General features: G+C 40.0%; 1 protein-coding gene across 1 annotated transcript; it reads right to left on the bottom strand.

Annotated features, from left to right (window-relative positions):
- On the bottom strand, window positions 1-15,267 carry LOC127415004 (protein phosphatase PTC7 homolog). The gene is made up of 6 exons (XM_051653442.1): window positions 14,739-15,267; window positions 7,313-7,492; window positions 4,540-4,738; window positions 1,758-1,881; window positions 1,543-1,672; window positions 1-1,292 (listed from the first exon to the last, which is right to left on the bottom strand). Exons 1-6 carry the CDS (start codon window positions 14,938-14,940, stop codon window positions 1,234-1,236), a joined length of 894 nt encoding a protein of 297 aa, XP_051509402.1. The 5' UTR covers window positions 14,941-15,267; the 3' UTR covers window positions 1-1,233.
- Window positions 15,268-15,457: the final 190 nt, after the last annotated feature.

Below are 15,457 nucleotides of genomic sequence, written 5' to 3'. Positions count from 1 at the left end.
CCCGCCCCGCCCCGCCTCGCCCCACACACACAGATAAACACACACACATACACACACACACAACACAATCATGTGAAACTTTTAAAAGTGGTTTTACGCAAGGCTCTCAACACATCCCACAATCTCTTGCATTGCTGTACTTACGTTAAAAAACTCAAATGGGGAGTTTTTTAATAAATAAGAAGGGATTTTTTTTTTTACATGTCTCCCCAAGCAAAAATAATGCGCCCTGGACCTCAAAATCTATTTTGTTGTGCATTTTGTGCACTTCTATTTTATGCCATCGACCCTTTATTCGGTAATGAATAATTGTTCTCCTCAAGCTCCAAAAGCTTCTTTCATCAGTTCATCAGTATCTTACAGGAAGGCATCTCTATGGTTTATCATTAACTTTGATAATATTTAGTTGCTGCTAAACACTCTAATCGATCTCGTACTGCACAGTTACGTGACGTTTTCAACATGCTACCCAAAACACAAACTGTCCATTAGCTAGTAGAGAGTCTGTTGAAGTTACGTGTGCCTAATAACCTCAGATCTCAGCTATCCAGCAGATCAGATGTCTTTTTAAATGGAAAGTAAACGGGCAAAATGTGCCATCACAAGAGAAATGTAACTTGAGGGCATCTCCCTTGGCCTTTTGTAAAGTTATACACTCAGACTCCCCAGAGCAAAGTGTTCTAAAATTGGCAAGACGCTGCCATCTTAATGACTCTTCCTGATGCGAAAAAGTCCTTTTTTGGGATGCTTATCCATAATCAGATTTGTATTCCTTTCTGGTTTGCTTTCCTCTCATTTTCTGGCTTCATGTCGGTTTTTCTCAACCACATACATAGCACCACCTCAATTATTTCTGGACGACAGGAGGACGTTCGATTCTTACAGACGTACTGGAGTAGCGTTCAAACAAAAACTTGTTGCAGCCCTTGTGAAGCACAACCAAAGTTGTGCCATTAAACTTTAGCCACCAAGGAATGAAAAAAGAAGCAGTCCATATCAAGATGTTTAAGGTGGACTTTTACTTTTTCATGAGTCCATTTACATGAGGAGACAACATCAATAGTGCGGTCTAGTACTGTAAGACCAAAGAGCCCAAGGAATAGATGTGGGGTCCAAGTCTCTACCAGAGACAGAAAACTCATGCAGACCTCAATCCTGCCAGCAGGAAACAGCCGCCAGTCCAGTGACTGAGAAAAAGACGACAAGAGACGCATTTTGCAGCCCTTGTAAGCATTAGTCTGTGTACTCCGCTACAATTGACAGCAGAACGGTGATGTCATCTGGCTTTCCTCCTTTGAAAAGAAAACAAAAGGGAATGTTGTCAGGCGAATGTCGAAACTACAAATTCACAGGATATTTACAACCCTCTGCCGTTCAATATGTGCCAGTTAGGGGAGTAGAAACGCATTGATGACCGCTGGCATGAACAGATCTCTCATAAAATTGTAAAGAGAAGTTAATCAGGAAAAGCAACAGCTATATTTAATTACCTTTTTAGTCAACTTTTAAAATAAGTATGTATCTCGCATTAGTACGACTTACCTCTGACATTCAAGCCATTATCGCAGGCGAACTGTGCAAAAGGGGACATATAATTGGGGTCGTATGCTAGAACGTGGGCCTGTTCGGCAATACTCTTGGCTGTTTGTTGGATGCTTTCATAGTTGGCATTCTAGGAACGGAACACAATTCACATTAGAGATGCTGGAAAAGAGAAAACCGAACTCTGGAAGTGCTGTTTATAGAAATTCTCGTACCTTGAGCTTTTTAAGTTCTTGTAAGATCATGTAGTCTGGCATGTTGTCAAAGAGACCATCTGTAGCCGTGAGTATGATGTCACCCAACTGGACATCGAAGGACGAACTATCGGCAGCTTCAGGGCTGTGGGGAAAGAAAGACCAATGTGACTTATTGTTGAATAATGTTTGGTCGGAACGGCTCCAAATAGCTCTATTATCAAACAAAACAATCACTTCAAATCCAAGTTAACCTTCAACAGTAAAAGTGCAATATTCCGGGTTTCACGTTTGACATCTGACAAAACCTAAACATTCAACTTCCAAGTCTTACTGAGAATGAAGCCATATCTTTAGGCCATTTCAGGAACACAATGATCCATCAGAACCGTTTATATAACAGCACATTCTACGCTTTCCAAGTTTAAATCAGTTTGGAGCTCTTATATAAGCATTGCTGTTTGCTGACCATATTTAGGAGTATAAGTTGAGAGCAATTGAAGCAGTTTCAATCTAGAAGCTTATATAGCTTGAACCTAATTACAGCTTAAAGTAGAGGAAACATATGGATCAGCTTTGAAGCATCATGTTTTGTTCCAGGAAGTCTGCAGCAGATGCTATGCCCACTGACACTACGAATACACTGGCCGTCATTCCTTCCCTCATTGCCAGCCTAGCCGGCCCCAGGTCATTTGGTATAAACATGATACTTGAATGAAAATTCAGAGAAGTTAAGAAGTGGAAGCAGTATTAAAGTGGAAGCATATTAAAGATCCTTCACCCTCAAATTACAGAATATCTGGCCTCCAGGTACTTATTCCACTAGCTCACCTTTAAAGAGAAAACTAACAATGTCAAGGTTTACAGAGGCCATGCTAAGGTTGTTTTCACTTGCTTGGCAGCCATGCCACGTGTTTGGCAAAATTACAACAGACAAGACGCAGAACATGCCTACGACCATTCCAGGAAAGAGGCACAACTTAAACTGGTGCATTTAAACATCACTAAAGCTTAACTTTTCAAGTCATGAAAATCAAAATAAAGCAAAAAGCCACATAAGACTCAGTTTTACAGTGGCAAGAAAAGTTTTGGAATTACCTGCATTTATGTATAAATTTGTCTTAAAATCTGATCTTCATCTAAGATACAATAATGAACAAACACAATCTGTTTTAACTATAACACAAATGTATTGTTTGTTCTTGTACATACTGAATACATCATTCAAACATTCACAGTGTAGGTTGGAAAAAGTATGTGAATCCCTAGGCTAATGACGTCAACAAAAGCTAAATTGAGCCAGGAGTTGGCAAACTTGGCATCCAATTAATGAAACGAGATTGCAGGTGTGGGTTACAGCTACTTTGACTTATAAAAAGCACTCGAATATTTTTGAGTTTGCTATTCACAAGGAGCATCTGCTGACGTGGACTATGCCTCACAAAAAAGACATACGATCAAGAACTGTTGATTTCCACAAAGCTGGAAAGGGTTACAAAGTTATCTCGAAGAGCTTAGATTTTCATCTGTGAACAGTTACACAAACTGTTATAAATGGAGACCATTTAGTACTGTGGCTACTCTCCCTAAAAGTGGCTGTCCAGCCAAGATGACTCAAAGGGCACACCGCAAAATGCTCAATGAACCCCAAAATGACAGCTAAAGACTTGAAGGAATCATTTGAACTGGTTAACATCTCCGTTCATGAGTCTACTATATGGAAAACATTAAACAGCCATGGTGTCCATCGCAGGACACCATGAAGGAAGCAGCTGCTTTCCAACAAAAACATTGCTGCATGCCTGAAGTTTGCCAAAGACCACCTAGACACTCCACAACGCTACTGGGAAAATGTTTTGTGGACTGATGAAAGTAAAGTTAAATTCTTTGGGGAAAACATGCAGCACTACATATGCTGTAAAATGGCACCATATACCAACATGAAAACATCATCCCAACAGTGATAAAGGGATAATGTCAGGGTGGCGCCACCTGAAGCTCAGTAGAAGTTGGGAGATGCAGCAGGACAATGACCCTAAACATTGAAGTAAATCCACTACAGAATGGCTTCAAAAAACGTTTGGAGTGACCCAGTCAGAGCCCAGATCTTAACCCAATAGAGATGCTGTGGAATGACCTCAAGAGAGCCGTTCACACCAGACATCCTAAGAATATGGCTGAGCTGAATTAGTTCTGTAAGGAGGAATGGTCCACAATTCCTTATGAATGTTGTGCAGGTCTAATCCACAGCTACCGGAAATGCTTGGTTGAGGTTATTGTTGCCAAAGGAGGATCGACCTGTTTTTAACACAGCACTGTGAATGTTTAATAGGTTGTGTCCAATAGAGACATGAAAGATTATAATTGTTTATGTGTTGTTAGCTTGAGCATACATTGCAGCATGCAGTGTATGACAGTAATTTACTTGAAATGTATTGTTGGTGGTGTTTTACAAAAGTAGGGCTTTGATGAATTTACACAATCTTTGTAATTTTGTGTACTTTTCCACTTTGCTGAAATTCACCAACGCAGCACTCAGAATTGAAGAACAGAGATTGTTTAGTATACTAAACTTTGGAGTAGATACTGCTGTCTTCACACACGAGTCAAATGACTAATTTCTCCCCATCAGGGACTGATAATCCAGTCGATTTAATTAGAAGGCTCTCAGTGTGAGGACTAATCATGCTCTTGTATTCCCATCGAGAGGATTATGTCTCACTCACATCTAGGTAGGGACACGACAGCATTGCATAATCACAAAGTGAAAAGAAAAATCAAATAACGCAACAGACAATTGTACCTGTCACTGAGAACAGAGCCCTCTGCTTCTGGAGGGGCGATTGAGAGCTGGAAAGGGGTGTTGAAGTAGTGCTGTTGTTCGTCAGACCTGTGAACAACCTCTCCTCCTCTAACTACCAGAAAGCCAGAGTCTCCCAGGTTTGCTGTGTGTAGCTGATGACTCTGCCGGTCTAGTACCACAATACACGCTGTGCTGCTTCCTGAAGACAAGACACTTAATCAGTCACGTCAAAGACATTCTATTAGATTTTCACCTTCAAAATGGAGAAATAAACTTACAATGGTAGTCAATAGGGCAAGGCATCCAAGATGGTTTAAAAGCAGAAAAACGCAGCTCATATTTTTGTTAAATAGCTTATATTCATTTTTCTGTACAAAAATGCATTATTTGATCTGTCAATTTGTCTAATCATCCTTTTAGTGCTGGAACTACTTTTCTAAACCGATGAACTTATGGTTATGCGTTACCAACAGTCAATTTGTAAACCGTTTTTTTCTGGTATCTTTGCACATATCATGTGCAAGTTACTGGGTTTACCAGCTTTACTTGGTAATGACAGGTGTTGCATTGGATATAATTTTGCATGGAAACATTTAGCAATTCTATGACACCGGTCTCACTTATATAATGTTTAGGTCTTATGGCTAGATTTCGAAAAGTGTGTATTTTAACATCCAGGTACAAGACCTCGCCTCATCGACTTTTCATTTTAAGTCCATTAATGTAAACATGTTTTTTTGCTTGTTTTTTATTTTTTTATTTTATTTTATCCCCTTTTCTCCCAATTTGGAATACCCAATTCCCACTACTTAGTAGGTCCTCGTGGTGGCACGGTTACCTCAATCCGGGTGGCGGAGGACAAGTCTCAGTTGGCTCTGCTTCTGAGACCGTCAATCCGCGCATCTTATCACGTGGCTCGCTGTGCATGACACTGCGGAGACTCACAGCATGTGGAGGCTCATGCAACCCTCCGCAATCCACACACAACTTACCACGCATCCCATTGAGAGCGAGAACCCCTAATCGTGACCACGAGGAGGTTACCCCATGTGACTTTACCCTCCCTAGCAACCGTGCCAATTTGGTTGCTTAGGAGACCTGGCTGGAGTCACTCAGCACACCCTGGATTCGAACTCGTGACTCCAGGGGTGGTAGTCAGCGTCAGTACTCGCTGAGCTACCTAGGCCCCCAACTTTTTGCTTGTTTTTAAAAACTGAGGGACAAAGCGAAATTACTCCCTGTAATAAATGATAACATGTCACGGATGTGTTCATTAGAGCTTAACTTGTACTGAACCCAGAACATTCCTTTAAACAATTCTACAACACTAAAACTGTCGTTTAGCTTTGTATCTGTGCAGAATTTGTACAAAATCCAAACTTGTGGCCTAGTGCACTTTTGTCCGTGACTCATTAGCGTGTTTTTGAGTTCAGATTCTGTACAATGACTCATTTCTGTCCATCACATTTCAGTTACAGCTTTGATCTCATCCTGGGAAAAGCGAGCCAGAGCCCTTCCCAAAAAACATTTCCCTCCCAATTCAGGAAAAATAAAAACTCTACTCTTGAATGACACAGAATGTCCTGGAACATAATATCCATTCCACAATTTTACGGCTTAACAGTGTGTACTCTCCCACATGTTGGTGCATGCAGAAGAAAGCAAGATACTGTTGCTCAGAAACACCTTTGGCAGAAATGTTAGCCTGAAACGTTAGTTACAACACAGTCTGCGGAGAGTTGGAACAGACTCCAAATCTAATGTGTGCCTAATTTAGATCAAGGCGGAGCATAATAGTACACAAGCTACAAGATGGTTCTTGCCATTCAGCATTTCAAAAAATGGCTTCAATAAAAAGTTCCAAGCCTTAAACTAAACTAATTGATAATTACATCATCAGTTCATTAAAAACAAAGAAATATTTGAAAACATAAAATATAATAAGAAGTGTATTACAGGGGGGCCTGGGTAGCTCAGTGGTAAATACGCTGGCTACCACCCCTGGAGTTCCCTAGTTCAAATCCCAGGGCGTGCTGAGTGACTCCAGCCAGGTCTCCTAAGGAACCAAATTGGCCCGGTTGCTAGGGAGGGTAGAGTCACATGGGGTAACCTCCTCGTGATCGCTATAATGTGGTTCGTTCTCAGTGGGGCGCGTGGTGAGTTGAGCGTGGCTGCCGCAGTGGATGACGTGAAACCTCCACACGTGCTATGTCTCCGTAGCAACACGCTCAACAAGCCACGTGATAAGATGCGCCGGTTGACGATCTCAGACGCGGAGGCAACTGGGATTCGTCCTCCACCACCCGGACTGAGGCGAATCACTACGCGACTACAAGGACTTAAAAGAGCATTGGGAATTGGGCATTCCAAATTGGGAGAAAAAGGGGAAAAATCCACAAACAAAAAAAAGAAGTGTATTACAAAACATTGTAACTTATATAAACAGTTTTCGCAGGTGAAAACGTGCAAAGTTGATTGACAGTGTAGATAGATTTACTCTTTACATTATGTTACTTGCAATGCTTTATGGTAGTGTGCAGTCACTTTTGAACTCTATTGCTGCAATATTCTCATTTGCTCTCTATACCACAATTTCTGCAGCCTTGAAGGCAGACTATAATAATCTAATCTATTGATAGCATTGATTTGAAAGTATATCAATATTTTTTTTTTTTTAAGGTTTAAAAGGGGTAATACAACCGCCTTTTCTTTTGCTGATGTTAACAAATTTACTTCTTGACTTAATCCATAAACTGGCACTGAATGTGCTTACCTAACAGTGGTACTTTGTTCTGAAGTAGCTCATAGTAACTGGTGGTGAGGATTCCCACAGGGTGGCTAGGAACAAATCGTCCTTCTTTGACCAATCGTTCACACGTCCTCATGAGGGTTCCAGAGAACTGAGAAGGGTCGACTCCATAGTCACGCCAACCACCCACTCCATCAGCCACACCTATAGTTGTTGAAGAAACATACATGATGAGAAGGCCAATTCCAATAGACTGACTGAATTTACTACATTCTAATCGAGTTCTAGCAAAGACTAGCAAAGTAGTTTTTACAAGTTTCTGTGAGTAATAAATAGGGATGCACGATATATCGGCAGCTGATATACAGTATTATTGGCCCATAACTGGGAAAATCTAAATATTATTTTTGCCCCGATAATGAAATTACTCCTGATATTTGTGCAGATAATTTGTTACGGTTTATTTGCAGTGAGAGCCAGGCTAGTGTGTAGCTCTGTGAGGATTATTTCAACATCTCTACACCTTGTTACGTTGTTTTGGGGCTGGTTTCAATCGGAATTATCTGCTGTAAGTAACGACATGTAATTTCCCATTATCTGTTTGTTTCATGATAAAGACAGGAATGCATGCTACTTGGGGGCAATCATTTTTACATATTCATGATACATAAACAAAATATGTATGTGGCAGGGAGGAGGGCGGGGCCGGGTCGTGATGCTGCACACCCGGCCCCTAATCAGGCTAATCAAGCCCTCGAGAGGGATAAAGGCGACCGGAGGCGGCAGTTCCAGAGAGAGAGAGTTAGTGGCAGCTGCCCGGCATGTGTTTGTCTTTTTGTTTAAGTTTATTATTAAATTATTATTTATATAGTCAAGCTGGTTCTCGCCTCCTCCTTTCCCTTTTACCTCGTTACATTGGTGCCGAAACCCGGGAAGGAGGAGGGATGCGCTGTCATTGATCCCTCATCACTGCCATCCACACAAAGGAGCAGCCGCGGCCATCTGCCGGGAGACGGAGGAGTTGCTGCCGACCGCCTGGACATGGAGGAATGGCCGCCGTCCGCAAGGGGAGGAGGGGCTCGCTGCCGGCCGCCTGGAGTGGTGGAGCCGCTGCCAGGCGCGGAGGAGTTCCCTACCGGCCGCCGAAACGTGGTGGGGCGTTCTGCCCGCCAGGGGTCGGAGGACTCACTCCGGTCCGCCCGGTGAGGAGCGGCTGTTGTCCGCCAGAGGGTGGAGCGGTCGATGACCGGACGATGGCGTGTCAGAGAACCGGTGAGTACGTTTTTTTTTCTCTCTCTCTCCCGCTGTCGCTCCGTGTTGGCCTTTCCCTCTCTTTTTTTTGTTGTTGTTTTTTTCCCTCCCCTTGTCACCCTCCCAGGTCCGAAGAGGTGGGGATGACCTGCCGGCAGGCGGGGCCGGGAAGGCACGCCCACCCGGAAAGGAGGGGACGGGCTCTACGGCCTGAAGGAAAGGAGGGAGGAATGTGGCAGGGAGGAGGGCGGGGCTGGGTCGTGATGCTGCACACCCGGCCCCTAATCAGGCTACTCAAGCCCTCGAGAGGGATAAAGGCGACCGGAGGTGGCAGTTCTGGAGAGAGAGAGTTACGGGCAGCTGCCCAGCATGTGTGAATTTGTCTTTTTGTTTAAGTTTATTATTAAATTATTATTTATATTGTCAAGCCGGTTCTCGCCTCCTCCTTTCCATTGAACTTCGTTACGATGGAAAACAGCACATTGTTACTTACAGCACAGCATTGTGATTAAAACAAGCACAAACACAACGTAACACGGTGCTTAGATTTTGAAATAATTCACACAGTGTCTCGAGATGGCTGAATACACAGTTTGTGAGTAAAACGAATCTGATTGTTGTAGTTTACAAGTTGAGACTTTTCTAACGTTATGACTAGGCTTGGGATCTACCATTTTCATGCATCGATAATCAGACAATTTTCCAGATTGTCCCCGCATTTTTACAGATATAAATAGGGCTGCTCTTTGCACAATTGTCTTTATCTCTTCAAACATATTTCTCAACACAATTTTGGTAAAGTGTGAGCGGCAGGGTAAATTAAAGGGGGTCGCAATGTATTTTCAGAATGTCTTTTTGTGGTTTGACAGCTTGAATCGAAACCTCTTCAAGGCTACATATAGAGAAATTGCGTAATAATTTCTAATCGTTTAGTTTGTGCAGTTACACCAGTAGGCTTGCCACGGTGTACGATGTTACCGGTTTTGATGGTTGATGATGTAATCGGATTTCGTGATTTTTTTAAATAAAAATATTGTGAACATATTTCTTGCATATCACCCAGCAGGAGGGAACACACTGAATTTATTCACACACACTCAAAGTCACTACCCTGCCAAAGCAGCTAAACTGTGTACTGGGATGAAAGGTGATAAAACACCAACAATAAACCCGCAACAACCCACAACAAGTGATAATTTGCACCAGTGTGAAAATTATAATATCTTGGCAAGTCTATACACCAGTTTCAAACACTAACCTTCAAACTCATCAACGTAACTTTGTTAATTCTTGTTTTTATTATTAACAAAAAAAATTTATTTAATTCAACAAATTAAATAAACATAACAGAAAATGCGGAATCAAATTAAATAAAATTAAACCCTTCCCCCCGAAAATCCACAATTTAGTTTGAACCGTGCCTTGTCCCTCCCGCGGCTGGGATCAGTAAATGTTATATCACCCTCTTGTGGTCTCCCAACGCTATTACGCCAGACTAAATTAAACAGAAGGCCAAGTGAATTAAAAAGCATGCAAATTAGGCTTCTACTTGAAATGTCGGCTAATGTAAATATATATCGATGCCTTAAAAAAACGTATCTATAAAATAAAGTGCCAAATAATAATCAATATATCGATAGTTTAAGACATACCTAGTTATTATGACTATTCAATCTGTATGCTACCTATTCCCATTTTGATTATTGTGTTTACATTTCATAAGTTCTGTGATATGAAACGCGCATGTGCACAATGCATGCACAAACATAACACACTCAAACCACCGCTGCACACACAGTACAGAGATTAGGATTTGCATTGTGTGTTTTGTTGTTTAATGTCGTTACATGCTGTTAATTTATCGCCTCATTTTGGTTTAATGCATTATTGCAGCTGAAGTTCATTATTCTCTCTCTGTTAGTGATACATCACGATTATCATAAACAGTCATATAAATAGACAACATACAATTTAAGTGTATTGCCATTTATATCTTAATAAAATCAGCATACATTTGTAATATAGGCACAATTCTGGTTCATGTTACATCTGACAAACATTAAATAGCAGCAGTTAAGAGTTGGTCAGATTGTCAAGTCCAAATTCATAGCTTTTAAATGACACCCATGTTTCAAATGAGTAGCTTTTAATGAATAAGTAGCAGTTCCAGGTTAAAAGATTAAAAACTTTTTTTAAATATCGGTTATCAGCTACAATGAGCCGTGAATTATCAGTTATCATATCGGCCCCGAGATTCCATATTGGTGCATCCCTAAAGCAAATGCATATGGCCTACACCCCAACGAGCTTGTGACATTATCCAAATCAGTCCTAATAGACATGGAATTTTCCTACATAGCCCCCCCAGCTTCCCTTGTGACAGACAATGAGCAGGAACACTAGATTGTGACCATACAAGGCAAGTCTCTTGTATCGACCTGCATCCTCTTGCCTCTAAAAGCACTACTGGGATTTCTAAAGTTAGATTTGTTGACTTAAGTTAAGTTGCATAGAAGCCTCAGTACCTGCTTCTTCCTACAAATGCAAAGACAACAGACCGTCCCGGCCCATATGTTTTAGCTGTCCAAGAGGATTTATATCTCAGGTTAATTTGACTTCTACAAGATGCATTGAATTGCTGTGCAAGTAGGTCTGGTCCACCAGGTCTAAGGACAGATGTTATTAGACCTGGTAAAAATTTTTCAGTTGAATTTGTAAGTAAAATTGTAGACCAAAAAGGTACAAGGACTAGTCAAAACATCTAAGAAGTAAACTTTTAAGTACGACAAATAACAAAGTATTTCTTTAAAAAATATATAAATCTATATTAGTCTCACAAGAAGCATGAACTAAAACATTTGCGCTCTCTGAGGGTCTGAATTGTTACACATGATCAAAACTAGAGATAAAGGAAAAAGTGAAACCCTGTTCTGTGGTCTTAAATGTTCAGATTTTGTTAGCACTCAAATTGCAACTAGATGATGTCTCCTGTCACGTCAAAACGAATCTGCATTCTTGATAACCGTAACAGAATTTCTTAGATTAGAAGTAATATTATGCAGCCGGTTGCAAGAAACTTCTTAAGTTAAGTAAACCCTAACAATAACCTTACCATTATAATTCTAATGTACATTACAGTTCATACTATTGGTTGTGGAATAGCGTTCAACAATGGTACATATGCTAAATGTATCAGCAATAATAACTGAGCCACTGTCACTATGTTAGGGCTGGGTATTGATACAGATCTCCCCCATTCGGATTCACAAACTCTCAATTCGCTATCGATTCATGTGGGAATATTTCAGTTATAATGCCCTTTTGTTTACATATGAAAGAAATTCTCTCCCAGCTAATGCTGTTTATTATACAGGGGACCTTCTAACTAGGTACATTACGAAAATATTAATTTTACTAATTATATTTTATTCGTTTATCATTTTGGTTACATTTTAGCTTTTAAAAAAATAACAAATCCATGAATTAAATCAACAAATAAAATACTATATTGAATATATTATTTAATGTTACATATTTTTGTTTAATTGCATAATTTGTACTTTTTAACAGGTATTTGTACTGATTTGTTGAACACGTGTTAAAAACCGGTACTGTCTCTTTAAGAAAACCAGCATTTCCAACCCGATCTCATGAAAATTCGTACATCATTTACGAGTTGGCTTTTTCGTATGGTCTTGCATGATGTTGTTTGCATAAACTCGTACGACTTCATCACGTGCAAATTCCCGGATCTCTAATGTGGATGTAAGCACGAGATCCGCGCATGAGGCGTTAAGGACATACTTATTAATATTATGCCCATACCCAAACCCCTTATCTAAACTTAACCAATCAGTAGAGTGTGTAAACATGATAGGAAGCTGTTGTGTGCGACAGAAACAAGTAATTGTCACGTATTCAATGGAAACGATGTCCAGCGACATCATTGGCTGTAGTGAAAGTCGTAGGAATTCAAACGAGTGCAGTCGCACGATATCATACGAATTAGCCAAATTTAGAAAAGTCGTACTAATCCTGACGATTTTGCCGTGAGAGTGAAAATGAGCGTCTCTAAATGAGCACTTGAATGGCTTTACCTCATCCATGCTATGTATGATTAGAATTAAATGTTTATTTATTTATTTTTTTAATCAAACACTGACTGTAAAGAACAGAAAGGGTATTAAAATAGAAATTATTCAATGACAAATGGGTCGCATGGATCTCGTCTTTGGACACACAAGGAACAACTTTTACTCGCAACATGAAGTAAAAGGAGGATCTCGCTGCTGAATACTTCACCACTATACTACACAATCACTGGTGAGTGAAATCTAAACATCTACCAGCCAGTTGCCAAATATATACATTTCAGTCGCATAGCGTGAAATTTGGTGGCAAATGCAAGTGATTTCCTCTCATTGTAGAGGGCTTCGCATAGACTAAAAAAATCGATCTTGGGATTTAAGAATGGATATCGAGATCATTCAAATGAAGATCGAGATGCAACGGAAAATCGATATTTTTACTCACCCCTACACTATAATCTACTTTTAAATGTAATTATGAATATTAGCCGGTGCCACTAATTAAAAGTTTAGAGTTTAAATCAACTTTACATGAAATATATGATTTATTTTTAACATCTTATCCCACTTTGTGTCCATAACACTCCATGTCAGTTCAGAAAGCAAAAAGTAAACATGTATCGCCTGTATAAAGAGAACTCTCCAACTCATGTCAACCACTAAATGTTAGAAGCTTGCAGTGAAAACATTCTCCCACTAATTTTATAGTCAGTAATTGTTTTGTTGACTACTGGGTAGCGATTCTGATCCCACATGCGTCGTTGACGTCAAAATGGAAAAATGTGACGCGTCACTTCAGTAGCGGTCTGTTTGATATGGAGTTAAATACATGCCACAATTTTGCACGTGTAAAATTATATTTTGAGCACACAAAAGTTATTTTGCATGCTCAAGATGATATTTTGAGTGCACAAAAAGTTATTTTACACGCATAAGATTATATTTTGAACGCACAAAAAATGTTCTGCACGCGCAACATAATATTTTGAACGCACAAAAAATTTTCTGCACGCGCAACATAATATTTTGAACGCACAAAAATATTCTGCATGCGCAAGATTATATTTTGAACGCACAAAAAAATTTCTGCATGAGCAAGATTATATTTTGAACGCACAAAAAAAATGTCTGCACGTGCAAGATTATATTTTGAACGCACAAAAAAAATTTCTGCACGCGCAACATGATATTTTGAACACACAAAAAAAATTTCTGCACGCGCAAGTTTATATTTTGAATGTACAAAAAAAATTTCTGCACGCGCAAGATTATATTTTGAACGTACAAAATATTTTCTGCACGTGCAAGATTATATTTTGAACGCACAAAAAAAATTCTGCACGCTCAAGATTATATTTTGAACGCACAAAAAAAATTCTGCACGCACAACTTTATATTTTGAACGCACAAAAAAAATTCTGCACGCGCAAGTTTATATTTTGAACGCACAAAAAAATGTTCTGCACGTGCAAGATTATATTTTGAACGCACAAAACATTTTCTGCACGCGCAAGACTATATTTTGAACGCACAAAAAAATTTCTGCACGCGCAAGATTATATGTTGAACGCAAAAAAGTTATTTTGCATGCTCTTGAACTCAGTTTTGTAAAGCAATGTATCTTCTTGCAAAGATAAATTAATTCTGAGCAAACGAAAATCAATTTTGCCCTTGAATACATTTTATTTGAATGTGAATATTTCTTTCTCCTACCCACACTGCATGTAAAATAACTTTTGAATCTTGCGCACGCAGAACATTTTTTGAAGCATCACTGTCCTCGTTACACAATGTTAAAAAAACACCCCAACCGACTGATAAAGTACCTGCTTTTAACTTAATAAAACATAATACCGTTAATTAATGGCACATACAGTATATATGACGCTGTAGTAATAGTAGTGTATGTATCCGCATGGGTGATGATTGTAAAGACTTCTGTTGGTGCACCTACAGGCCAATCATTTGCGAGGTTGTGACGTCACAGGCGATTCTATACAATACAAAACAAAACCGTTCTTGTAGGAATTTCCATGCAACTTTCCACCGGATGTTACACTAACAGCCTTTAATTATTCGCGATTGCCTTCGCCTGTTAGTAGATCACTTACCTAACACATCAGCAGACCTGTGTCGGGCTATAAAGCAGGCATCGTCTCCATAACACATCCCTTTCTTTAAGATCCCCCTACGAAAATCCTTTCCGAAGCCGCAACTGGCGGACACGAGGCTGTAATCGCGACTGTCGGTTTGAGAGAGTCCGCCGATGACCGCTCGGGCCACCAGTCTACCGTACGAGAGAACGGACAACATTACCTCCGGACTCGGCTGAAGGGGGTTGTTAGGGTAGTTGACGTCTGAAGATATTGCAATGCTACTACAATGTTAAAACAACGTAACAACAATGTTCACGTATCAATCACCAACGCTGATCAGTCTCATTCAGTTCTCCGTTGATTCAGAATTTCCAGGTAGATGCGGTTTCTATTGAACTCTCTCTTCTCACGTTGAGCACCATCGTAGCGTGTGTTCGCGTGTCGCTGCGGTTCATGAACTGCTGAAGGCCGCGACGCGACTTAAGTCTTGCGACTGTTCTGACGTCACACGTCGTTACGCAACCCGTACACCTTTAAAGGGGCACAAGTTGACTGTGACGTCAAATCCACAGGCCTTAGAGTTTGATTGTTTGGTTAGTTTAGGTTAATGATTATACGTTTTGGTAACACTTTTATAATACCTTTATTAATTACTAAAAAAGGTAACTAACAAACAATGTACAATGCTTATGATAACTTCATGTAAATGTAGAAATATTACCTGAAATGCAGAT

The sequence above is a fragment of the Myxocyprinus asiaticus genome, chromosome 24, assembly GCF_019703515.2.
Source record: "Myxocyprinus asiaticus isolate MX2 ecotype Aquarium Trade chromosome 24, UBuf_Myxa_2, whole genome shotgun sequence".
Lineage (NCBI taxonomy): Eukaryota > Metazoa > Chordata > Actinopteri > Cypriniformes > Catostomidae > Myxocyprinus > Myxocyprinus asiaticus.
Note: the sequence above shows the minus strand (reverse complement) of the source record. Positions and strands in the feature narration are given on the sequence as shown.